Below are 26,753 nucleotides of genomic sequence, written 5' to 3'. Positions count from 1 at the left end.
TATTGAATGTGTTCAATATCAATTTGTAAGGTTGCCACTTTGCAAGAATTATTCAATATGATTGACATAGACTCAAACTGTAAGGAGCAGGAATTGAAAGTGATCGAAGAAGATTTGCTTGTGCAACCAAATACGTTAGTGAACTTGCTGGTGTTGACAATTTATTAAGTTGTGTCATATGATCACTTTATAATATTTGTTTAATTTGTAGGTATGATTGTGGTATATTGGTCATAAGGTATATTGAGTTATGGGATCATAGACCTAAATTTGATGGGAAAAAAATGTCCGATTACACAATGGTTAGTATGATTTATGTATATGTTTAAATATGATTTATGATAAAACGTTTTTTAGTGTAAAATTTAACAAGAGTATTGTTATTGTAGGAACAATTACAAGTTCTGCGAGAACAAATGGTTTGTCAGTGGGTATTACACGAAGATAATGTTCATCGTACAAGGGTATTGCAGAAATGTGGGATGGGATCCTTTAGGCATTGATTAAGGCATGAAGTAGGACAACATCAGCAACTTCAATACATTGAAGTAGGGGAACAATTAATGTACATTTTCAATAGAATGTCCACAAAATATGATTGATTAGGATTCAATTAACGTTACTAGTTTTAAAGTTGTTTAGTTTATGTAATGAAGAATATGTTGTACTATTTAATGTTGATGAATTTTATTATTGCTTATAAAATGGTATTTTGATGAAAATTAAGTTTGTTTATTCATACAAGTTTGGCTACCAACCATATTAATGAAATTTGTCCTAAGAAATGTGATGATTGATATTAAAATAAACCACTTTTATTGGTGTTGAGAAACTCTTTAAAAAATAACCATATACAACATAGTACATAAGCACTTATTGGACCTAAGAAATCAATTATTGATATTCAATTAAACCAATTATATCTGGTTCGTAACCTCTTTCATAAATAACCACATACAACTTAGTAGATAACCACTTACTGCAACTAAGAAATGAATGATTGATATCCAATTAAACCACTTGTACTCTTGTTCAGAACCTCTTTCACAAATAACCACATATAACATACTACATAACCACTTACTGCACCTAAGAAATGAATGATTGATATTCAATTAAACCAATTATATTCTTGTTCAGAAGCTCTTTCATAAATAACCACAAAGAACTTAGCATATAACCACTTACTGCACGTAAGAAATGAATGATTGATATCCAATTAAATCAATTGTATTCGTGTTCAGAACATCTCTTAGAAATATCAACATATAACATAGTACATAACCACTTACTGCACCTAAGAAATGAATGATTGATATTCAATTAAACCAATTATATTCTGGTTCGTAACCTCTTTCATAAATAACCACACACAACTTAGTAGATAACCACTTACTACAACTAAGAAATGAATGATTGATATCCAATTGAACCACTTCTTTTCTTGTTCAAAACCTCTTTCACAAATATCCACATATAACATAGTACATAACCACTTACTACACCTAAGAAATGAATGATTGATATTCAATTAAACCAATTATATTCTGGTTCGTAACCTCTTTCATAAATAACCACACACAACTTAGTAGATAACCACTTACTGCAACTAAGAAATGAATGATTGATATCCAATTAAACCACTTGTATTCTTGTTCATAACCTCTTTCACAAATAATCACATATAACATACTACATAACCACTTACTGCACCTAAGAAATGAATGATTGATATTCAATTAAACCAATTATATTCTTGTTCAGAAGCTCTTTCATAAATAACCACATAGAACTTAGTATATAACCACTTACTGCACGTAAGAAATGAATGATTGATATCCAATTAAATCAATTGTATTCGTGTTCAGAACATCTCTTAGAAATATCCACATATAACATAGTACATAACCACTTACTGCACCTAAGAAATGATTGATTGATATTCAATTAAACCAATTATATTCTGGTTCGTAAGCTCTTTCATAAATAACCACACACAACTTAGTAGATAACCACTTACTGCAGCTAAGAAATGAATGATTGATATCCAATTGAACCACTTCTTATTTTGTTCAGAACCTCTTTCACAAATATCCACATATAACATAGTACATAACCACTTACTGCACCTAAGAAATGAATGATTGATATTCAATTAAACCAATTATATGCTTGTTTAGAAGCTCTTTCATAAATAACCACATACAACTCAGCATATAACCACTTACTGCACCTAAGAAATGAATGATTGATATCCAATTAAATCAATTGTATTCGTGTTCAGAACATCTTTCAAATATAACCACATACAACTTACTAAATAACCACCTACTGTACCTAAAAAAAGGGATTATTCATATTGAAATAGACCACTTCTATTCTTGTTCTAAACCTCTTTCACAAATAAGCACATATAATATAGTACATATCCACTTACTGCACATAAGAAATTAATGATTGATATTCAATTAAACGAATTATATTCTTGTTCATAACGTCGTTCATAAATAACCACATACGACTTAGTATATAACCACTTACTGCACCTAACAAATGAATGATTCATATCCAATTAAACCACTTCTATTGTTCTACAAAACCTCCTTCATAAATAAGCACAGAGAACTTAGTAGATAACGCTTACTGCACCTAAGAAATGTGATTATTCATAATGAATTAAACAACTTTTATTCTTGTACAAAAACTATTTCACAAACCACCACATAGGACTTAGTGAGCAACCACTTACTGCAACAAGGGAATAGAAGGGAATAGTGGAACTGTATAACACGTCAGTCTCTCAAAGAACAACACGGATTATTCAATATTTGTTTTGAAATTGTAAGGTGTGTACCAAGACTTGAAACTTATTTAATTAAAGGACATGTCTTAAAACAATTGAACATAATTATATCACATTACACTTCCATCATTTCTACATTGTCAGGATGCATAATAAAGGAACATGATATCAATCTTCGAACATTGCATATATTACATCAACACTTAATGCAGCAACACATTGATTGAACTAACATTAGTACTTCAGAAATTGTTTTATAGTAGTATACTAATTGGATTTTCCAGCCATCTGAATAAATATTGTTGCTTTAAGAACCATTTTATAGTAGTATACTAATTGGATTTTCCAGTAACATGTGTAGTAGCTGCATCCTTTATACTTGACTTAGATGTTTTCATGGCACTATCAGATAATTTGAGTTTTGTAAGGTTCCTTCTAAGGAATTGGAATTGCAACCCTTTAGGTTTTATCTTCCCAAGAAATTGCCATCTTCTAGGTGTAATCTGTCCTAGCATTTTCATTTGCTCCTTTCTGAACTTCTTAGTTGCATACCAGCTTCCACCCCTCCATCCTAAGGCATACCTGTATATCAGCTAAAGTGAGAACTCATAGCAAAAATAAAATCAGAATGTTTAAATCCCCTGATAGCAAAGTATCAAAGAAAATATAAGTCAATATGAATGGCTTATGAAACAAGCAGCAACAAATCAACAGAGGAGACATGTTCACGTCAAACATGTACGCCAACACCTAGAATCAATCAACAGCTCAAATGCATGGCAGTATTTCCTTTCACAGATTAATACATTTTTAAGTGATTTTAACTGAGGCATCTTGTCCATATAACGAATAAACTTGACATCATACTGGAACAATATTCCAAATTCAAAAGCAGATCCACTGGATGAATGATTTGAGTTTGAGAAAACAAAACCTAGACATAAGAAATGGAATGACACCTCCCCCCTCCCTGTTTTCCTCCCACTGTTAAGCCTCACTCCTGCTCACCTAAATCCGAAATAGCCATCAAGTATGAACTCATTTTGGCACATACAAGAAAATTAAAGTGACAGATATTGTACCTAAAAAGACAATATCCAATCTTCAACGATATCTTTTATACTAATTATCTAAAGTCACTGATATAATCTATTTGAAAACCCATCCGCCCAACCAAGTAAAAGAAAATAATTAGAAAGACAAACAAATGCAATCCCTTTCTTAAACATATGTTCTTGTACGATTGAACAAAAATTTAAAGAGTAAAAGTAAGGATGTACTACTGACTTCATCTGAAACCATGGATAGATGTGAGTGCTTAACCATGAAACGCACCTACCTAAAGAAGAAGGACATAAAAGAACATGTATCAACAATAGAATGTACAACTGACATACAAGGCTGATAAGCGATACTATTGCAGGAATGACATAACCACTAAATACTTCAAATTATTTAAAGAATGAATCCTTACCCTTTATTTGATTAGTGCCTGGCATTTTTCCTATCTAACCTTGTCCAAGGGGTTTTCAAAGCTAGACTTTTCACACGCTTCCTAGGTTGAGCTTTTAAACGCGTGTACATGTTAGATTTTTCAATATCCATCTATTCATTACCTAAAACATCACCACTCTCTTCATGGACACTTTTTCCATCAGCATCAGGTGTAATGTCAAAAACCTTCTCAAAATTCGACTTCTCAACATCATCACCTTGCATTTGTAATTCTTTCTTAGAATTTGACTTCCCAACAGATGAAAGTAATACCTCATAATCTTCCTCTGAATTAGTGGTCCCAAAACCATCAACTACCATGTCATAATCTTTATTTGAATAACAGTTCCCAACATCAGCAGACTGTTGCCTCTTTTGTGCAGCAAACATTTGTAGCTTCTCTACTAATTTCTCAAGCTCGGCAATGGATGCCTCTTGGTCACCAATGATAGCACGCAGAGCTTCATTTTCAGCAACAATATCAGCTAAAGATTTCCTTCCGTAGTTCTGCTTCACTCTAGCATTATGATGACCATCTAAGGTTTCTTTAACAATTTCAGTAGCCATCTCTTCCTTGGTTACATATACCTCAATAATCATCTATAAAAAAAAAACAAACAAATCATATTAAAATGAATACAAATTACATAACAAGTAATTACTAGAAGCTATTTTCAACTCACTTCATTACACAAAAAGGCTTTTTCAACTTCTGCTTCACCAACCTTAACATGAATCCAATGAAGAATTCTAGGTAAACAACTTTTTCTTTTAGCCAACTTCTTCTGACCGAATAAAACATGTTCCATTGCCCACATCTGTTACATACAAAATTCAATTTCCATTAACTAACAATTATAAATTGTAACACAAAAAATTTTCTTACTACAACCAAAATATACCTGTAATGCAAATACACAACCAACCACATGAAAGTGTGATCTTTTTTGTCTCTTCCTTACACACAATGCAGCATCACACAAACTAGAAACCAAATACTCATAAATAACACCCCCCCCCCCCGTTATACTTTCCCATACATGAAAAATCATCTAATAATTCAAATCAACCAAAATGAACTTTTCCACCTCTATTTGGAAACAAAAACTCAGTCAACCCTAGCAACAAATACAATCTACAAACATCAGCCACTTCATCCCCTTTTATATGCTTTTGAAGCTCTTCATAAACATGATGTATAGTTACATCATTTGTATCAAACAATCTTCTACTATAACAATCAACTTCCTCTTTAAACAACTTAAACATGTCTCCATTAACCCTAACACCTAAACCTAAGCAAACGTCTAACTTGGTGAATGGAATAAAGACAGACCTAACTTCAAACCCACCCCTCCTCTCTGACCATCTACTACACAATTCTATAAGTAGTGTCCTACTCATTTTGGCTTCCACATCAATGGACAGTAGCCATCCAAAAGGAGTTCTTTGTATAAACGTCTTCTGCACATCCGTTAATAATGTATTCACATGTGCCAAGTATTTTGTCCTGCATGAATGTCGTGCATAAACCTATATATCAAAGTAAACAATTCAAAAAGTCAAATAGACCACTTCAGGAAATCAATTTTAAACACAAAAAATCATCATGTGCATTCAAACCTGTTCTTCCATAATGACTGTTCCAACTATCTCTATGCTTTGACTGCATGTCCATAAAATAAAAAACTTAGACTTCAAGCCATAAAATATTTAACTGGAAGACATATATAGACACATCTCTCACAACAAAATCACATTCGTAAACCTTATATAATAATTATATTTTCAACCTACTCAATTTCATCTGCCACTCATATACCAAAAATACATCCAACTTATAAGAACCATGGTGGTTGTGCATAGAAAATACATCCAACATTATTAAAATTAATTAAATAAATTTCACAATATTACAGAGTGTTTTTTTATATTACAAATATACATATTTTAAAGCATTATCAAACAATAAATTTCGTTTGTTTATATTAAATGAGAGAAAACTTGATTACAACAAATTTTATACAAATAATTACAAACGCATGGCCAATGCATAATTACAAATTTCAATTAATGGAAATAATTCCCATATTCTTTTTCTACATAGCAAAAAATCCAAGTCTGCACATTCTATCTAACGAGGCTCAATAATTATGATAGTTACTACCTTGAAAAAAAGGATGGAAAAGAGATATGTTATGTCTATGATAAGGCATGCCTCAATTTTCTAAGTGCCTGACTCATCAATTCATGTGAGCATCACCCATTTCACCATCAACATCACCTTTAGGAACAAGTGCAGCCACCTATCATGAAGAGAATGCAAAAAGTTAGTTGCCAGTGGACGTGCATTTGAACTAATTCAAGAAGATGTTGATGACATTGTATAAACCATACAGAAGAAAAAATAAAACAAAAGGGAGAAATGCATACAATGTTCAAAGAGGAACACTAAAATTGCTTTCATTGTTACCATCTGAAAACCAAACTAAACAGGTATACAAATAAGGGTTTTCAGATGATAAAATCCAAAAATTCAAACTAATTTTACTCAAAAGCTTATAAATATTGGATGATTCAATGTGAGAAATACTCAAGCACTACAGAAATTCACTCTCAACAGCTACCTATTCAGGGGAGAAACCAAATGTAAATATTCCACTTCAATCAACTCCCTCGTTGGTTACAATCCTTAATAGGTATCCCTTTTTCAGACATTGACAACCACCTCTAATAAAATGCATCCCTCCGAAAACCAGCATTGCATTTCGCACGCATCAGGCACGACACAAGTTACAAATCAAGCAAACCAGATTTGTCATAAATCAATATTAGTTTACAATACAGGACAATCAAATTTGTCAAACAGGGAAACTAACCAAAATAATATGCCAAATTAGACATTCAAACACAGTTTTCAAATTAGACAGAGATAACTCCCCAAACCGTCTTCTCTCAATGCTCGTCACGGATTGAGAATTTAGTGTTATCCCTACCGCAACTCTCCCTCAGACCACCTTGCCCCCTTTAGTCTACGGTTCACCAAAATGAAGCAAATACAAATGGAAAAATACAAAAATCATGACAAAAGAAGAAAGAAAGAAGAACCATACACCCTCCGATTAAGTGGCACCCATGGAGTTCTCACCTTCTCTATCAACCGAACCCTACCACAGCACGCTAAAGAAGAACCATACACCCTCTGATTAAGTGGCACTCGTGGAGTTCTCGCCTTCTCTATCAACCGAACCCTACCACAGCACGCTCTTCCACTTCTCCGCTTCTCTATCACCCCCAACCCTAGCAAAGCACGAAGAGCTCTTCCAAAATGTGAAATCAGACAAACTGGAAAACTGAATACAGAGAGCACCCTAAATAAAACGCAACGTTTAATTTAGAGGGTAAATGACAATATCACCCTTCTGTACATTCACAAAATTTGGGCCCCACCGCGTGTCATATGAATGTCAAAAACTTTGGCCGTGTCAAAGTATTCTTTTTGAATTTCAATACTTTAAAATGTGAATAAGTAATTAATTTATTATTATTTTTACTAATATAATGTGTTTACGAGGATTAAGTAGGATAGGTCGATTTGTCCCTAGAATAATATTAATAATAACAATATAATAATAATTATTATTAAATAAAAAATAAAAAAGTAAATTAAAATAAAAAAATTGAAAAAAATCTGTTAAGCTTCTTTATTTTATTTATAAATTTTTGCAATTTAATTTATTCTTTTATTTTTTATAATAATAATAATAATAAGGTTTAAATCTTCATTTGATCTTCATATTTGTTGGTCAATCTCAAGTGAGTCATTGCTTTTTTTTTCGGTCTCAATTGGATCCATAAAATTGAGTCAATTAAGTTCTGTCCGTTAAGTTTTCACTAAAGCCGTTTACAGTTGTTGACATGGTGCACGCTGATGTAAAAATATTTTATTATGTGGATTTTTTTTTAAAATTAAGAGTTTTTGACGTAGAAAAATTTATTCGTAATCAAACCAAGGAATTTGTGCTCCAGAACCTCACCTCCCTCACTATCTCCAGCGTCCAAAAAGCTAATGCGGAGACCCAAACGAACTTAGATGTATGCCAGATTATATGTTTTTGTTATATTTGTCTTCTCTCCACATTTACTTAAGAATCACTTTAGTTATGTTGATCTTAAGTTGAATGAGGTCTTTGGAAGCTCATTCAAGGTTCTAGTATCTAGGAAGAAGATGCAAATAATGACACCTAACGTAATTTATATGTCTTTTTACAATTTAAGTTTTAATATAAACATGTTGTAATTCTTTGTATTTAATTTGCAGTGGCAACGTCAATTAAGGAACTATGAGTGTGGATATTACGTCATGAAACACTTGCACATGATTATATATACAAACATTATTGATTCATGGAATAAGGTAATAAAAAAACTGACTAAATACTTATTTAATTGTGAATTACAATATTATTTTATTTATAGATATTTAGTGATTCATCCCCATTGGAAGGTACAAACATGAAAGAAATTAAAACCAAGTGAACTTCTTTTCTTTTAAGTGTTAATGACTTATAGAAACTTGACGACAATTTAGTAGTATATATATAGGTTTGTCTACAATGTAATGTCATTTTACAATCTTTTGGACAATATTTGTATTGTACATATGTAGGTTTATTTACAATTAATATTTTAAGGCTTAATACCTCCTTTTGTCCCTCTTTATAAGAGAAATATTCAATTTCGTCCTACCTTTTTCAAAAAGTTCAATGTGGTCCCATGTTGTGAAAAAAGTGTCCAATTTAATCCTTTTTGGTCACGGTGTTAAATATTTAACGATCCTGCTAACAGCGTGGACTGCTGTGTGCAACGTGGCTTTTTACCTTCGTAACATGGCAATGACAGTGTTTTTCATTAACTGAGAACGTGGCAGTGGGCAGTGATTAAAATTCTGAGTGTTAGGGTTTGGTTTGGGTATTCGAATTGGTCTTTGAGGATTGAGAATGGGTTCCCAAGGGTGTTCTTCGTTTTCGAAAAGCTGGGCCAAAGGATCTTCTCGTTCGTCCCATGGTGGTGGTTGTAGGGGAGGTGGGTTAATCCCTACTTGTTACTGTGGTGATATTGCAGTAATGAAAGTGGCCAGAACTACGAAGAATGCTGGGAGAAATTTTTGGGGTTGTCCTCATTACAAGGTTTGAAGTATACCCTTCTCAGTTAATGTTTTCTTAAGTTGATTTGATGCATTTGTTCATAGATTCCCTAACATGGTGAATAACAGGGCGGATCTTCAATTGGGAGCTGCTGTAACTTTTTCAAGTGGTGTTGTGAAGACAATGTGGATAAAAAAGATTGCACAATTCTGAAGAGAATAAGTGAGCTGGAAAATGCAGTGAAGGATTTGCAGAAAATCCAGAAAATGATGAAGTTGTTAGTTGTAGCTTTGTGTGTGTGTATTGTGGTTGACCTTGTAATTTTGAAGTTGTGGTTAGGTTGATTTAGTTAGATCGTGAATTTGGGTGTTTGTTATAAGTTGGCTTAATACCTGTTATGTATTTGGATGCTTGAAAAAAGTACGTTGACAATGCGAAGGTGTTTTGGTTGGTGTAACATCAGTTATGCAATGCAATGTAGAAAATGTTCGAATCAGTCCCCCATTTGGTTTAAAAATGTTGAAACAGGTCAACCCAATAATGCATATGACTGAGGACTAATGGCACATATTACAAATCTAAATACAAGCTTTGACCAAAACATGATGAAAGCACTTTGATTCATTAAATAAAGGCAGTACAGGTTTGTCACCAAAGTACATGATATTGAATACATATAACCTCCAGTTCATCTAAAAAGACAATACATGTCTGTTACCAAAATAAAGACAGTACAATACATAATAAACCAATTCATCTATCTATCTATCTTTTCTTCTGACTCTGAATTTTGGTGGACGGGATGATTGGGAAGTTGGAGGTGGCTGGGTTGGTTGTGTTGTTTCTGGTGACTGGGTTGTTTGTGTTGGCTGGGTTGGTTCTGGTGGCTGGGTTGCTTCTGGTGGGTGGTTTGCTTCTACTAGTTGGGGCCGTAAAGGGCAGTTATTCCTGTTGTGCTTTGTATGACGGCAAATGGTACATTTTTTCCTATGCCCTCCAACACGCATTTGAGTGTCGTCCTTAGTTAACTCTCATGCCTCCAACTTGCGTTTTTTCTTTGGCCTCCCAGGCAACTTCCTTATCAATGGTGGTAGTACATCATTGAAATTTGTGGTTTGCCATAGTTGGGGACCATTGAGTGGAAAAATTATGGACGCATACACCTCTTCATATGTGGATCTTCTGAAGCAAGTGGGTATAAAATTTTCTGGATGAACATTACAGTAATTCATTGCTGCAATTGCATGACAGCATGGGATGCCACTGATCATCCACTTTCTGCAGCTACACTCTTTAGTGTCCAGATCCACTGTGAACTTGTTCCCAATAAATGAAGTGTGCCTAACCTCAAAAATCTTTCGTGCAGCCCAGCTGAAAGAAATAAAGTACATCAATGAACGTAAATAACAAAATGTATATAAATTGTGGTGATAACATTACCTTGGCAGCCAAAATCTAGACAAATTACATTCTTTTTGAAGCCTCGTCTTTATCTTTGGGCATATTGTGAAGTCCATAGATGCCACCTTGCTTCTGTTGGTGGCCCACCTTTTCATGAGATACACTCTGATATCCTCCATCATTGTGATGATTGGTTTTCCTCTTGCATGAATGAGGACACTGTTGAAAGCTTCAGTGATGTTGTTATCAAGGGTATCACACATTGGTTGAGTTGTGAAGCGAGACCTTGACCAAAACCTGTTGAAAAAAAGAATTCTCAAATGGGTTACAATGCATCTGTGACAGTAATGTGTATATAATGGCTAATGGGTTACCTTGGGGGAATGGCTATGAGGTATTTATATGCTTCAACATTGACTTCTTTAATTTTCAGCATTTCTCTCTCCCAAGCCTGGGGATATGTGGTGGTTGCAGCACTCCACATCAGATTTTTTAATACCTGCCCACCAAACCTTTTCCTAAAGTTTGCATAGAGGTGCCTTAAACAGTATCTTTGTTCTGCCCAAGGCAAAAGCTCTTGGATAGCTAAGACTAACCCCTGCACAATTAAATTTAGTAATAAAACCATATCCTATACAAAATCATTAACTAAAAATGAAAATAAGCTGCACATTATACCTTCTGCTGGTCTGACATCCATGTGCACCCTCCACATACTTCATTGACCCCGAGGTCTTCAATTAGCAATTGTAAAAACCATGTCCAACTGTCTTTGTTCTCCACTTCTACTACTGCATAGGCAAGGGGTAGCATTTGGTCGTTTGGGTCCCTACCAACAGCAGTCAGCAGCTCCCCCTTGTAAATACCTTTCAAAAAACATCCGTCTAAACATATAATGGGCCTACAACTTATGAAACTATCTTTACAAGCTTTGAAACAAACATACATTCTTTGAAAGATTGGGTCACCATTATGAGAGTCAACTTTAATTTGCACTGTTGACCCTGGATTACACCTCAACAGCTCATGTCCATAGTCGTACACCCTTTTATATTGTTTTATGAAATCTCCTTCAACCTGTCTTGTGGCAATTAACTTTACCCTTCTTGCCTTGGATATTGAAACATTTGTATTCCATTTTCTTAATGCTTTAGTACGAATATCATTCACCTTTAAATTAGGATTCTCAACTAAAGATCCATCTATTTCCTGACTTAACCACTTAGCATTCATCAGTTTAATATTAAGTTGTCTACTACAAGAATGAGTATCAATTATCTTCCTCAATTGCCAAATTTTTCGTGATGGCAAATAACCACAATAAGCTAGCCATGGGCACTTACCTTGGCCACCCATGCAAGTCACCCTCACCCTACGGTTATCATTTTTGATAAATTTTAGATCCCTCCCAGCATGAACAGCATACATTCTAATAGCATCCTTAAACTCTTCCCTGTTAGTAAAAATAGTGCCCACTTCCCACTTGTAATCTGCCATGGACTTCTGCTTTGCATATTTTGAGAAAGGACCTACATCTATTGTATCATCATTGTCATCCTCCTCACTTGCACTATTTTCAGGAGTTAAAAGCTTATCAGACTCCCAATCATCATCTGACAAACCCCTACATTGTTGGGTTTCTTTTTCACTGTCTTCATCATCCACGTATTCATCACCACTCAGATCATCCATTCCTGCTGCATCATCACTGTTCACTTCCACTTCTTCTTCACTTTCGACCTCAATTTCAGCTTCATTATCCACTTCTAATGCTTCTTCACTTACATCCTCAACTTCATCCTCATTCTCAACCTCCACTGCAACCTCATCATCTTCTACATCCTCATGTTGAACATCCTCATTATACACTGAATCCTCCTTCTCAACCTCCAACGCATCGTCATGCTCAACATCCAACCAATCCTCATTGTCAACATCCAGTAAATCCTCATTGTGAACCTCCAATCCTTCACTTACATTCTCAACATCCCGTGCATCATCATTCTCAACATCCACTGCATACTCATTCTCAACCTCCACTGCACCCTCCACTGCGTCTTCCATTCCTTCTTCACCACCCTCAACATGTGCTTCTCCTCCTACGCCACTATCCTCACCACTCTCTGTATGACCTTCACATAGCAAAATAATCTCATTCTCATCATTTTCTAAGATAGTTGCTTCGTCCACCCCATGCACAACATACAGGTTCACTTCCCCCAAATACTTAGCCACATTCATCATGTTCATAGCTCCTTTATCATCATCAACCTTATGTAGAACATGTTGGACACTGTAATATAATTCTTCTACTTGCATGTATCCCATATGGTTAAGTGAACATAATACTCCAAAATAACACCATTTATCGGGGTCTACGTCCCAATTAACTATCTCTCCGCCTATATAATTAAAGGGGACTTCTTTGATCAAGGTCCCACCATGGTGGACCACTACCCGAAACATGTCATCAGACATCCCTACCCGAACCCTGCAAATGCAAACGGGGGACCACTAATTTCAGTTAAAGTAAGACCTATGGGACCACTATCATGCATCAAAAGAAGACAACTTTTCACAGAAAACAATTTCACCCATAGTTAAACCCCCTCAAACGTGACAACAATGAAAACATTTTCGAAAAACCTCTAACCTGATTTGATTTGCGGAATTGGATTTCCTCTGCAGATTTCACCTTCAAGATCACCCAATTTGGATTTGCAGGTCCTCCAAAATGCTTATCCCCAAATCGCGATTTCGAAATACCCAAACCAAACCCTAACACTTAGAATTTTAATCACTGCTCACTGCCACGTTCTCAGTTAATGAAAAACATTGTCACTGCCACGTTACGAAGGTAAAAAGCCACGTTGCACACAACAGTCCACGCTGTCAGCAGGATCGTTAAATATTTAACGCGTGACCAAAAATGATTAAATTGGACACTTTTTTCACAACGTGGGACGATATTGAACTTTTTGAAAAAGGTAGGACGGAATTGAACATTTCCCTTATAAAGAAGGACAAAAAGAGGTATTAAGCCATATTTTAAATATTATTGTAAAATTTAATTAGTGTATGAAATTATTTCAATAAATTATTTGTTGTTGTAAATTTGTTGCTTTCCAAGTAAATTGAATCGATAAATGGTAAAACAAAAAAAAATATTAAAAAAATAGCTTTCTATAATGTACACGACATTGTCTATTATAGTAGGTTAATTATAAATAACACGTGTTATGATAAGTGAATGAATGTCTGTCATAAAAAAATGTAACATATTATGATAAAAAATGTGACATATTATGATAAATAGAGATAAACACGTCAAAGAGGATTAATTATATGGTAAATAAACATAAATACATCATAGTATTCTTGATATATTATGATAAGTAATAGAAATCATATCATAATAAACTAGATCTACTATAACAGGTAACACAAAATACACAATAGTAGACTTGACATACTATGACAAATTTTTTCATTACGTCATACAAAGCACGGATATTTTATCTTTTATAACTATAACGTCAAAACACCCGTCATTCATTTTAAAACATAAAAATATAATAACATTTATATAAAATAAATTTGATTTTAAAAAAATAATATTTTTCTTATTTTTTTAAATGTTAAATCAAATTAAAATAAATAAATATAAGAATTGAATTAAATATAATATAATAATATTTAGTACGGCCACTAATATTTGGTCCTAAGCACCGAAGTGTCACTTAGAACAATATATGAACGAAAAACTACAAAAGTCTAAAACATATAAAAGTAAGTAAAAAAATAAAAACATTATAAATGTGATATCTTTTTAATACCGTTTGTATAAATTTAACAAAAATATATAATTGAATTGTGTTAAAAAAAATAAAACTTAATTAATAAAAAAATCACGTTATATAATTCGACCAAAACTTAAAACAAAAGAAAAGTAGCCTTCATTTTGTACCTATCCAATGTAAAACTTTGGGCTCATCTAAATTCCTGGTAATTTATACAATATTATTAGGCAAAATATTTATTACGTAAGTTACAGGTTATTAACTTTGGTAAATTCTAATTTCTGCTCTGTTCTGTTCTGTTAATGTTTTAAAATTTAATGCTCTTTGTGGTTTTACGTTTTCTTTAAATAATTATGGATACATTAAATTGGTGCAGCACATGGTATAGAATGCACTGAATGGTGTTTGTTTAAAAGAATTTTATTATATTTCTCTTATTAAAGAAGAAAAACAAAAATAAATTCTTAGGCTCTGCAGCAACATTGGAATCCTAAACAGGAACCGCCGCCGGGGAAGGGACGGCTTAAGCAATATTTGTTACAAGCAGCGTTGTCTGGACAATTCCCCTCACCAGGGATTAAGCAATACTTCCAACCAGTTCCATCACTTGTTGCTCGCCCTACAATAAAAAAAAAAAAAAAACCATATATTTATAATAATTTTAAATAATACATTATATGTAAATAGGTTTATAATATTCCTTTTGATTCTTTCGTATATTTATAATAATTATTTGTTGTTTTCTCAATTTATTTTTAATTCAATATGATTGCTACACTTTTTAAAAAAGAAATTCAATGTGATTTCTGTTCGTATAAGGAGACAATATTGTTTGTGAAAATGAAGTTGAACTTCTGAATAACCGTTCTCTCTTCCGTTTCTAAATGGAAAAATTCCATTGAATTTTTTAAAATGTGTCAAAACCACATTGAATTAAAAATGTATTTACAATAACGTTGAATAATTATTATAAATATAAGGATCAAAATTAATATTAAATCAAAAACATAATAAGTAAATTGTGTGAAACAATTTCACAAAATGAAATGTCGGATCAGTGAGGAAATTTCTAATTATCGGAGAAAGTGGCAATGCAAATATTGGGAATTTGAAAAAACACCAAGGAATTAGACAATTTTCGAACTGATTTTATGTGGTTGTTGTTAATTTTTTTACCTGAAGCAACCGAAGCTAAAACGAAAAGAATGCATATCATTCCCAAAAGAATGTTTTGATTGATCATCTTAAAAGCCATTGTGCAAAGATCTTCTTGTGTCTTTGTTTTTATCGAGAGATGATGGATCAGAACATGGGCAAGGGTATTTAAAGACGAATAGTAAAACTAATTGAATGTGTTGCAATAAATCTGCCAATTAAGGTAATCAGATACGTTATTGTTGTCTTAACTTTTATATTTTAAATACTGATAAATTCATTAATTGATATTAATGAATTAAAAAAGTATTTGATAAATATAAAGAACAAAAAATGTATTTATATAAATTTTATTCTATGAATAAAATTTGTATTTTTAAGAAACAATATATTATTATACCATAATTGTGAAACCCTGGATAATTAAGCAAAGAAAATTTTGACACCTCACCACTTAGCACGCACCACAATCAATGTTAATTCCATTAAAACCCACTCCCAACTCTGATTTGATCTCTGCTGTGCACTGAAAAAGCACCACCTCACACACGCAGGAATTAAAAGCGCACTAAACTCTGCATGCACGCATGCCACTTGTCACGTTGGAAGGTTCTGAGGTCAGAATGGGAGTGCAGGTGTCCGAAAACGAGACGCTCGTTCGTCTGGAATTGGAAGGAACAAAAGTGATTTTTTTGAAAAACCCTTCCACTCACCTGCACCATTCATCTTCTTCCTCAGAACCCAACCTTTCGTATTCTCCAACTTCTCTCTAGAAACCCTAAACTTCTCTCTACTGTAATCCTCACGTTTCTCCTCCGATCCCATTTCCAGCACCGTAGGAACGTCCGTTGCACTGAGAGCTATCCACTGGACCGAACAGCTTCAAGGACTGAAACTGGTAAGTCCCTTTCCGTAGTTCGTCCTTAGGTTTCTGGAAAACTAGGATTTGTAGTTGCATGCAAGCATGTATTCTAAGTGTTTTCGTATTCCTTGGTTAGAGTTTGTTTTGGAAGAGTCAAGAACATAAGAAAAACGTAGTTGGACGAAGCCACTTTTGCATCTAGGACAAGTTTGGTTGCCAATCCGGGTAAGGGAAGCTTATATGTTTAATTTATACCTGTATGTTGTATGATCTGAGTTGCCTGTATGAAAAGTATGATGTTTGAGTTATTATGAACGTTCACTGATATCAGATATGATTTCTGGTTTGTTTGAACTGCATGTTGGTTTGATATGTATGAATGATGGATGAAGATTGTAATATATGAGTTATTAATGTGATAATGTTGAACATGAATTTACTGGAATGAATGTTATAAAGTTTATAAATTGAAAATCCTATGAATTATAAAGTATAAGTTTAAAGGTTGAAATCTGAGATCTGTTCTGGTTGAAGAATCTGAAAACTTAAATCATTCCCCTTTTGATAAATGACGCTCGTCACCGTACGGTCTTATACCGTTCGGTTTTCCTAGAAATAACTTAGAATAGAATTCTTTCAATTGGAAAGAACTCCGCTCGAGAACGAGTGTCCCCATTTGAATGTCTGAGCGTTCGGTTCAGCTCAGCTGTATATAAATACCTTGAACTTTAAAATACGTAGCGCTCGGTCTTATACCAAGCGTTCGTCCTAAAGAGCGCTCGGTCTTGTACCGAACGTTCGTCCTGAATATCGTTCGGTCTTATACCGGACGTTCGTCCTAAGTAGCATTCGGTCTTATACCGAACGTTCGTTCTAAATAGCGCTCGGTCTTATACCAAGCGTTCGTCCAAAGAGTGCTCGGTCACATACCAAGCGCTCGTTATATTGAATAACCACTTGGATAAAATAGCGTTCGTTCCAACCTTTCAATATTCATCCTCTTACGTTCGTTCAAATACTGGCATCAGTCTTTCATATGTAAAATTCTTCAAAGAAAATTCAAAGTATTATTGACCATCCTTTGTACATTAAATCTGGTACAAGATCTATATTCTGAAATTTTTCTAAGTATCCTTACACCTTCAATAAGAGTCCGTTCATTTAATTGACCAAACAGAGTGTCACGTTTGTCCAAATCCAGTACTTTATTTGGACGTTCGTCCTAATTCTTCAAAGGACTGAACGTTCGTCCTTTTGTACTCTTAAAGTTAAAGACGAGAATGATGATAAATTATAAGGAATTACAGCGCGAACACTATATTAAGTGATTTTACGATTATGGAATTTGAACTAGCGTTCTAAGGAGGAACGTTTCAGATGTGCTAACTATTAAATTTGGTAAAGTATGAACATGGATAAGTTAGGAATCGCTGTCCATCCTGATATTCCGTGATACTCATCTTCACGTAGAAGGGGGTAGTCATGTGTGGGAATGGCAGGAGGTTCTTCGTTCATCGCTTAGTATGGGCGACAGACTAACCTCGAGTGGCAGCTGTTTAGGTATATCCCGGCTACTACACCACTCGGGTGCAAGGATGCTTGTAACTACATGGTTCATACAGTCCGGACGGTCTGTCTTATATATACATATTTCTATGTTATTCTATGTTAAGTTACATATTGTATGTGTGAATTGAATTGTTAAAATGTATGTGTTAATTGTATGAATTAAATATTATAAGCTTACCCTTGCGTTTCCATTGTGTTGTCTCCTGTCTATGTACGTTCGTCTTGTCTTGCAATGATCATCCGTGTGGATGTGAGCAGATGGTGGTGCATCTCTTGAAGAAATGCTGGAAGAAGAAAATTTGGAAGATGCAAATCTGGTCGAAGTTGAAGTAAAGGCCGAGCCTTAGAGCGCTAGTAGATGTTAGACTGTAAATGTTAGCTCGTTTTGGATGTTCGGTTAATCCTTTTGTAAAACCGTTCGTTCCGCTTTATTCCCTGTTACTTTGATACGCTCGTTATTTTGTACTGACGCCGTTCGGCTTTGAACCCTTGTGTGCTGTTAATATTAAAGACTGTTAATTATACTGTTAATTGTAATTAATTCTCAATTATGGTATTACTGTATTTTGGGATGTTACATTAGTGGTATCAGAGCAGTTTTGTTCTCTTAAGGACGCTGTCGGTTATGAGTACATTGCGTTTTTGCTGTGTGCTTGTTGTATGTTTAATGAGTTATTATTATTTTAACTCTTGAACATAACTAACGCTCGTTTTTCTCTGTGTCCAGAGAACAAATGGCACCTAGACTACCTCCTCCTCCCCAACCGAATGAGCCTGACACGTCCAACAACGCTAGGTTGCTGGAGACGGTAATCGACAGACTTCAACAACAAAATTCAACCCTCATGGAACAGAACACCACTCTGATGCAGCAAAATCAGACCGCTATGCAGAGTTTGGAGGCCTCTCGTGCCAACTCTGAAACCACACAGAGGCAGTTGATGGAGATCCTTGCTGCCACTAGAGGTACGCCTGTAGCGTACTCTTCAAACACTGCCCAACCTACTGCTGAGTGGAGTTTGGAGAGTTTCCTTCAGCATCACCCGGCTAAATTCAATGGTAAGGGCCTCCCTGATGAGGCGGACCAGTGGCTAAGGGACATGGAGAGGATCTTCAATGCCAAGAGGTGTCCGGATGAGAACCGCTTGGCGTACACTGAATACTTGTTGTCTGGAGAAGCGAGCCACTGGTGGGCGAGCGCAAGGGCTATTCTGGCCGACGCTCGACGTCCTATCACTTGGGAAGTGTTCAGAAACAAATTTTATGAAGAGTACTTCCCTGACAGCGTCCGTTTTGCAAAGGAGGTTGAATTTCTACAACTGGTTCAGGGGGGTATGTCGGTTTCAGAATACACCAACAAATTCAAACACCTTGTCAGATTCAATACAACGGCCACAAATGAAGAATGGCAGTGCCGTAAGTTTGAGAACGGACTGCGGAGTGACTTGAAGGTTTTGATCTCCAATTTATGCATAAGAATGTTTCCTGCCATGGTTGAGAGGGCCAAGGTGTTGGAGAAGAACATGGCGGAAGCTGAACGACACAAGAAACAGCAACAAGTGAGTAGGGGACCGGTAGTGTCCAGGGGAGGTGTGGTTCAGAGGAGGACTCCTTACGCTCGTCCTAGTCAACCATCTCATGCAAGCGGATCACAAGCGATCATTCCTGTCGGGCAGTCTGGACAAGGGAACGTTACTTGTTACCAGTGTGGAGGGCCACATTATAGGAATGCATGCCCTCAACTAGCTGGAGGAAAGCACTGCAATCTGTGTGGAAGGAACGGGCACTCTGATAACGAGTGCAACATGAGCGGACGTGCAGTGACGAGACCACCAAATGCTGGAAGAAATCATCCAAGAGGTGGACGGGCACAAGCAGTAGGGCGAGTGTATGCTATCACTGGAGCAGAGGCAGCAAGCGCAGGTAATCTTATAACTGGTGAATTCTTGCTGTATGGAATGCCATGTAATGTACTATATGATTCGGGGGCGACTCACTCCTTCATCTCGAAGGCGTGTGTTGAAAAACTGGGAATAGTGGAGAGAGAGATGCAGTTCGACTTGGTGGTATCAACCCCAGCGGCTAGAGAGCTTAGGACATCTACCGTATGCATTAGGTGTCCTATCGTGGTTGAGGGGCATAGTTACAAGGTGAACTTAATCTGTTTACCTTTGAAGGACTTGGAAGTGATTCTAGGAATGGATTGGTTGGCCACCAACCATATTATCATAGATTGTGGTGAGAAAGAGTTAGTATTTCCTGAAGAAGATGAAAAATGTTTGGGTGTGACGCTCGGTCAATTAAAAGAGGACATTATGGAGGGCGCGGCTTGCTTCTTGATCATGACACATGAGGACAGGGAGGTTACGGATAAGAATGTTGAACGTTCGTCAAATAATTACACTGAAGGACGAACGGTCGTGGACGAATTTCCTGACGTTTTTCCGGATGAAGTGCCTGGACTGCCTCCTGTTCGTGAAATTGAGTTCACTATAGACTTGGTGACTACGGCAGCCCCTATCTCAGTTTAGCCATATCGGATGGCGCCTGCAGAGTTGGTTGAACTCAAAAAGCAGATTGAAGAACTAATGGAGAAGAAATTTATTAGACCGAGCGTATCACCTTGGGGAGCGCCTGTGCTCTTAGTGAAGAAGAAGGATGGCAGCTCTCGGTTATGTATAGACTACAAGCAATTGAACAAGCTGACCATCAAGAACAAATACCCGTTGCCAAGGATTGATGACTTGTTGGATCAACTGCATGGGGCGACGGTGTTTTCTAAGATTGATTTGCGTTCGGGATATCACCAAATCAGGGTAAAGGAGGACGACATCCAGAAGACAGCGTTCAGGTCTCGTTATGGACACTACGAGTATGTAGTGATGCCTTTTGGAGTGACGAACGCTCCTGCAGTATTCATGGATTATATGAATCGCATCTTCAGGCCGTACCTGGACAAGTTCGTGGTCGTTTTTATAGATGATATTCTCATCTACTCTAAGACCAAGGAAGAACATGAAGAACACTTGAGGACAGTACTAACCGTGTTGAGGGAAAAGGAGTTATATGCAAAACTGTCCAAGTGTGAATTCTGGATGAAAGAGGTGCAATTCTTGGGTCATATTGTGTCCGCTGGAGGAATCTCGGTAGATCCAGCAAAGGTGCGAGCGATTATGGAATGGGAACGTCCGCGTTCGGTCACTGAAGTAAGGAGTTTCGTTGGTCTCGCGGGCTACTATAGGCGTTTCATTGAAGGGTTTTCTAAGATAGTAGCACCACTGACGCAGCTTACAAGGAAAGATCAACCGTTCGCGTGGACTGACTTGTGTGAGGAGCGCTTTCAAGAGTTGAAGGATAAGTTGACGAGCGCTCCAGTGTTGATCATCCCAAACACGTCCAAGCCCTTTGAAGTATACTGTGACGCGTCTCATCAAGGGCTGGGTTGTGTGCTTATGCAAGAGAGACGAGCGGTAGCGTACGCGTCTCGTCAGTTGAAGATTCACGAACGCAACTATCCAACGCACGACCTGGAATTGGCAGCGGTCGTCTTTGCACTGAAGATTTGGAGGCATTATTTGTACGGATCTACATTCCAAGTTTTCAGTGACCACAAGAGCCTCAAATATTTGTTTGATCAGAAGGAGCTGAATATGAGGAAAAGACGTTGGTTAGAATTTTTGAAAGACTATGAATTTGAGTTGCTTTATCACCCTGGAAAAGCCAATGTAGTGGCGGACGCTCTAAGCAGGAAGGCAGTGCATGTCTCGGTTATGATGGTGAAAGAGTTAAGTTTAGTGGAGAGTTTCAGAGATCTAAGGTTACAGTTCGAATTAGAACCGAATAGCATCAAGTTCTGTAACCTTAGAATATCCAGCAATGTATTCGATCGTATCAGGATGAAGCAACGCGAGGACGAGGACCTGGTGAAGATTTTAAGTACGCTCGGTTCGGATCAAGCCAAAGAATTCAATACGGGGACGGACGGCCTATTACGGTACATGGATAGGACGTGCGTTCCTAATGACGGCGAGCTAAAGCGGATCATATTGGAGGAAGCACATCATAGTCGTCTTAGCATACATCCTGGTATGACTAAGATGTATCAAGATCTTAGACGTTCGTTCTGGTGGCCTGGAATGAAGAGTGATGTCGCTCGTTTTGTGGCATCCTGCTTGACGTGCCAACGGGCGAAGGCCGAACACCAGAGACCAGGTGGATTACTTCAACAGTTGGAGATTCCCGAATGGAAGTGGGACAGCATCTCTATGGACTTTGTGACTCATCTACCACGAACGGTTAGGAATCATGACTCTATCTGGTTGATCGTGGATAGACTAACGAAGAGCGCCCACTTCCTAGCGGTAAATTTGAAGATGTCAATGACAAATTTGGCTAAGTTGTACATTAATGAGATCGTTCGTCTTCATGGAGTGCCTTCAAGTATCATTTCTGATCGAGACACGAGATTCACATCTCGGTTTTGGCAATCGTTACAAGGTGAATTAGGAAGCAGACTGCAGATGAGTTCAGCATATCATCCACAAACGGACGGCCAGTCTGAACGCACCATCCAGACGCTGGAAGATTTACTGAGGACGTGCGTCCTAGATCACTTAGGAGCATGGGATGAAGTACTGCCGCTAGTGGAATTCACGTACAACAACAGCTTTCAAACTAGCATTGGAATGGCGCCGTTTGAAGCTCTCTATGGAAGGAAGTGTCGAACGCCACTTTGCTGGTTCTAGGAAGGAGAGAACGTGCTAACTGGACCTGAGCTCATCCAGCAAACGACTGACAAAGTTAAGTTGATCCAGGAGAGATTGAAGACGTCCCTGAGCAGACAGAAATCATATGCGGATAGGAGAAGAAGACCCTTGGAGTTTGCTGCAGGAGACCATGTATTCTTGAGACTGAATCCAATCACTGGAGTAGGCAGAGTCGTTCGTCCAAAGAAGCTATCTCCCAAGTTCATAGGACCGTACCAGATTTTGAAGAAGATTGGACCAGTAGCCTATGAACTTGCGTTGCCTCCTCAGTTATCAAATCTTCATCCGGTATTCCACGTCTCTCAACTCCGGAAGTACATAGCCAATCCTTCTCATGTTTTGGAGTTGGAGGACATCCAATTGCGCCCAGACCGAACGCTGGAGTTGCAACCAGTCCGTCTTGAAGACGTTCGCACTAAGCTACACAAAAGGAAGGACGTTCGCTTAGTGAAGGTAGTGTGGGACGCTAAGACTGGTGACTCAACGTGGGAGGTAGAGAGTGCAATGAGGGACTTGTATCCACACTTGTTTACGGGTAAGTTTTAATTTTCGAGGTCGAAAATTTTTGTAGTTTGGGAGAATGTGAAACCCTGGATAATTAAGCAAAGAAAATTCTGACACCTCACCACTTAGCACGCACCACAATCAATGTTAATTCCATTAAAACCCACTCCCAACTCTGATTTGATCTCTGCTGTGCACTGAAAAAGCATCACCTCACACACGCAGGAATTAAAAGCGCACTAAACTCTGCATGCACGCATGCCACTTGTCACGTTGGAAGGTTCTGAGGTCAGAATGGGAGTGCAGGTGTCCGAAAACGAGACGCTCGTTCGTCTGGAATTGGAAGGAACAAAAGTGATTTTTTTGAAAAACCCTTCCACTCACCTGCACCATTCATCTTCTTCCTCAGAACCCAACCTTTCGTATTCTCCAACTTCTCTCTAGAAACCCTAAACTTCTCTCTACTGTAATCCTCACGTTTCTCCTCCGATCCCATTTCCAGCACCGTAGGAACGTCCGTTGCACTGAGAGCTATCCACTGGACCGAACAGCTTCAAGGACTGAAACTGGTAAGTCCCTTTCCGTAGTTCGTCCTTAGGTTTCTGGAAAACTAGGATTTGTAGTTGCATGCAAGCATGTATTCTAAGTGTTTTTGTATTCCTTGGTTAGAGTTTGTTTTGGAAGAGTCAGGAACATAAGAAAAACGTAGTTGGACGAAGCCACTTTTGCATCTAGGACAAGTTTGGTTGCCAATCCGGGTAAGGGAAGCTTATATGTTTAATTTATACCTGTATGTTGTATGATCTGAGTTGCCTGTATGAAAAGTATGATGTTTGAGTTATTATGAACGTTCACTGATATCAGATATGATTTCTGGTTTGTTTGAACTGCATGTTGGTTTGATATGTATGAATGATGGATGAAGATTGTAATATATGAGTTATTAATGTGATAATGTTGAACATGAATTTACTGGAATGAATGTTATAAAGTTTATAAATTGAAAATCCTATGAATTATAAAGTATAAGTTTAAAGGTTGAAATCTGAGATCTGTTCTGGTTGAAGAATCTGAAAACTTAAATCATTCCCCTTTTGATAAATGACGCTCGTCACCGTACGGTCTTATACCGTTCGGTTTTCCTAGAAATAACTTAGAATAGAATTCTTTCAATTGGAAAGAACTCCGCTCGAGAACGAGCGTCCCCATTTGAATGTCTGAGCGTTCGGTTCAGCTCAGCTGTATATAAATACCTTGAACTTTAAAATACGTAGCGCTCGGTCTTATACCAAGTGTTCGTCCTAAAGAGCGCTCGGTCTTGTACCGAACGTTCGTCCTGAATATCGTTCGGTCTTATACCGGACGTTCATCCTAAGTAGCATTCGGTCTTATACCGAACGTTCGTTCTAAATAGCGCTCGGTCTTATACCAAGCGTTCGTCCAAAGAGTGCTCGGTCACATACCAAGCGCTCGTTATATTGAATAACCACTTGGATAAAATAGCGTTCGTTCCAACCTTTCAATATTCATCCTCTTACGTTCGTTCAAATACTGGCATCAGTCTTTCATATGTAAAATTCTTCAAAGAAAATTCAAAGTATTATTGACCATCCTTTGTACATTAAATCTGGTCCAAGATCTATATTCTGAAATTTTTCTAAGTATCCTTACACCTTCAATAAGAGTCCGTTCATTTAATTGACCAAACAGAGTGTCACGTTCGTCCAAATCCAGTACTTTATTTGGACGTTCGTCCTAATTCTTCAAAGGACTGAACGTTCGTCCTTTTGTACTCTTAAAGTTAAAGACGAGAATGATGATAAATTATAAGGAATTACAGCGCGAACACTATATTAAGTGATTTTACGATTATGGAATTTGAACGAGCGTTCTAAGGAGGAACGTTTCAGATGTGCTAACTATTAAATTTGGTAAAGTATGAACATGGATAAGTTAGGAATCGCTGTCCATCCTGATATTCCGTGATACTCATCTTCACGTAGAAGGGGGTAGTCATGTGTGGGAATGGTAGGAGGTTCTTCGTTCATCGCTTAGTATGGGCGACGGACTAACCTCGAGTGGCAGCTGTTTAGGTATATCCCGGCTACTACACCACTCGGGTGCAAGGATGCTTGTAACTACATGGTTCATACAGTCCGGACGGTCTGTCTTATATATACATATTTCTATGTTATTCTATGTTAAGTTACATATTGTATGTGTGAATTGAATTGTTAAAATGTATGTGTTAATTGTATGAATTAAATATTATAAGCTTACCCTTGCGTTTCCATTGTGTTGTCTCCTGTCTATGTACGTTCGTCTTGTCTTACAATGATCATCCGTGTGGATGTGAGCAGATGGTGGTGCATCTCTTGAAGAAATGCTGGAAGAAGAAAATTTGGAAGATGCAAATCTGGTCGAAGTTGAAGTAAAGGCCGAGCCTTAGAGCGCTAGTAGATGTTAGACTGTAAATGTTAGCTCGTTTTGGATGTTCGGTTAATCCTTTTGTAAAACCGTTCGTTCCGCTTTATTCCCTGTTACTTTGATACGCTCGTTATTTTGTACTGACGCCGTTCGGCTTTGAACCCTTGTGTGCTGTTAATATTAAAGACTGTTAATTATACTGTTAATTGTAATTAATTCTCAATTATGGTATTACTGTATTTTGGGATGTTACAATAATAATTTCACGTTTTTTAAAATAATTAAATTTTTATTAAAATTTTTAATATTTTTATTTATTTTTTAAAAGCTGTGTATACTTTTAGTTTTTATTTTAAGAAGTTATTTTATTTAAATGAGTTTATATATTATAACTATGTTTTTGAAAGGTAAAATTTTATTTTCAATTTAAAATATTGTTATAATGGATTTTTTTCCAATTTGTATTGCGTGTAATTTTTATTTAATTAATTGTATGCATACAATTATTTTAATTCTTTTTATCAAATATTTATATTTTGGTCAAACTATAACGTGTATAAACTAATCAAATAAATTAATACTTAATTTGATAGTTTCCGTAAAAGACACATTTTATAACTTATATGTAATAAAACATAATAATATATGAACCCAAAACATTTTAATAGAGTTTTCAGTTTTAAATTTAAGGGAAAGACCTTAAATAATTACTCAAAAAAAAGTCAAATTCAATACTTTTTAATGACATTATAAATTGTTTTGGACGTGGGATAGGAGATCACTGGTTCCTCTACTCTACTAATTCTACTAATGTATTTTTATAAG

The 26,753-nt window shown here is 36.5% G+C and overlaps 3 protein-coding genes across 9 annotated transcripts; all 3 read right to left on the bottom strand.

Annotated features, from left to right (window-relative positions):
* Positions 1-3,139: 3,139 nt before the first annotated feature.
* On the bottom strand, positions 3,140-7,671 carry LOC128193997 (uncharacterized). 7 transcript variants are annotated; one of them, XR_008245210.1, is made up of 4 exons: positions 4,571-4,891; positions 4,278-4,483; positions 4,084-4,142; positions 3,140-3,385 (listed from the first exon to the last, which is right to left on the bottom strand). XR_008245210.1 is itself a non-coding variant. In XM_052868324.1 (2 exons), the coding sequence occupies exons 1-2, from the start codon at positions 4,862-4,864 to the stop codon at positions 3,344-3,346; spliced, it is 336 nt and encodes a 111-aa protein (XP_052724284.1). In that variant the 5' UTR covers positions 4,865-4,891; the 3' UTR covers positions 3,140-3,343. The 7 variants fall into 7 exon arrangements, 1 of the variants encoding a protein (XP_052724284.1); XR_008245212.1 differs by lacking the exons at positions 4,084-4,142; positions 4,278-4,483; positions 4,571-4,891 and adding exons at positions 6,465-6,603; positions 7,411-7,671; XR_008245211.1 differs by lacking the exons at positions 4,084-4,142; positions 4,278-4,483; positions 4,571-4,891 and adding exons at positions 6,465-6,603; positions 6,925-7,299.
* On the bottom strand, positions 5,352-6,020 carry LOC128193996 (uncharacterized). Its single transcript, XM_052868323.1, has 2 exons — positions 5,921-6,020; positions 5,352-5,830 (listed from the first exon to the last, which is right to left on the bottom strand). The coding sequence occupies exons 1-2, from the start codon at positions 5,930-5,932 to the stop codon at positions 5,363-5,365; spliced, it is 480 nt and encodes a 159-aa protein (XP_052724283.1). The 5' UTR covers positions 5,933-6,020; the 3' UTR covers positions 5,352-5,362.
* Positions 7,672-10,475: 2,804 nt separating the features above from the next.
* On the bottom strand, positions 10,476-13,173 carry LOC128193947 (uncharacterized). The gene is made up of 5 exons (XM_052868148.1): positions 11,814-13,173; positions 11,524-11,711; positions 11,220-11,443; positions 10,885-11,142; positions 10,476-10,815 (listed from the first exon to the last, which is right to left on the bottom strand). The coding sequence occupies exons 1-5, from the start codon at positions 13,171-13,173 to the stop codon at positions 10,476-10,478; spliced, it is 2,370 nt and encodes a 789-aa protein (XP_052724108.1).
* Positions 13,174-26,753: the final 13,580 nt, after the last annotated feature.

Source organism: Vigna angularis, chromosome 9 (assembly GCF_016808095.1).
Source record: "Vigna angularis cultivar LongXiaoDou No.4 chromosome 9, ASM1680809v1, whole genome shotgun sequence".
Classification (NCBI taxonomy): Eukaryota; Viridiplantae; Streptophyta; class Magnoliopsida; order Fabales; family Fabaceae; genus Vigna; species Vigna angularis.
Note: the sequence above shows the minus strand (reverse complement) of the source record. Positions and strands in the feature narration are given on the sequence as shown.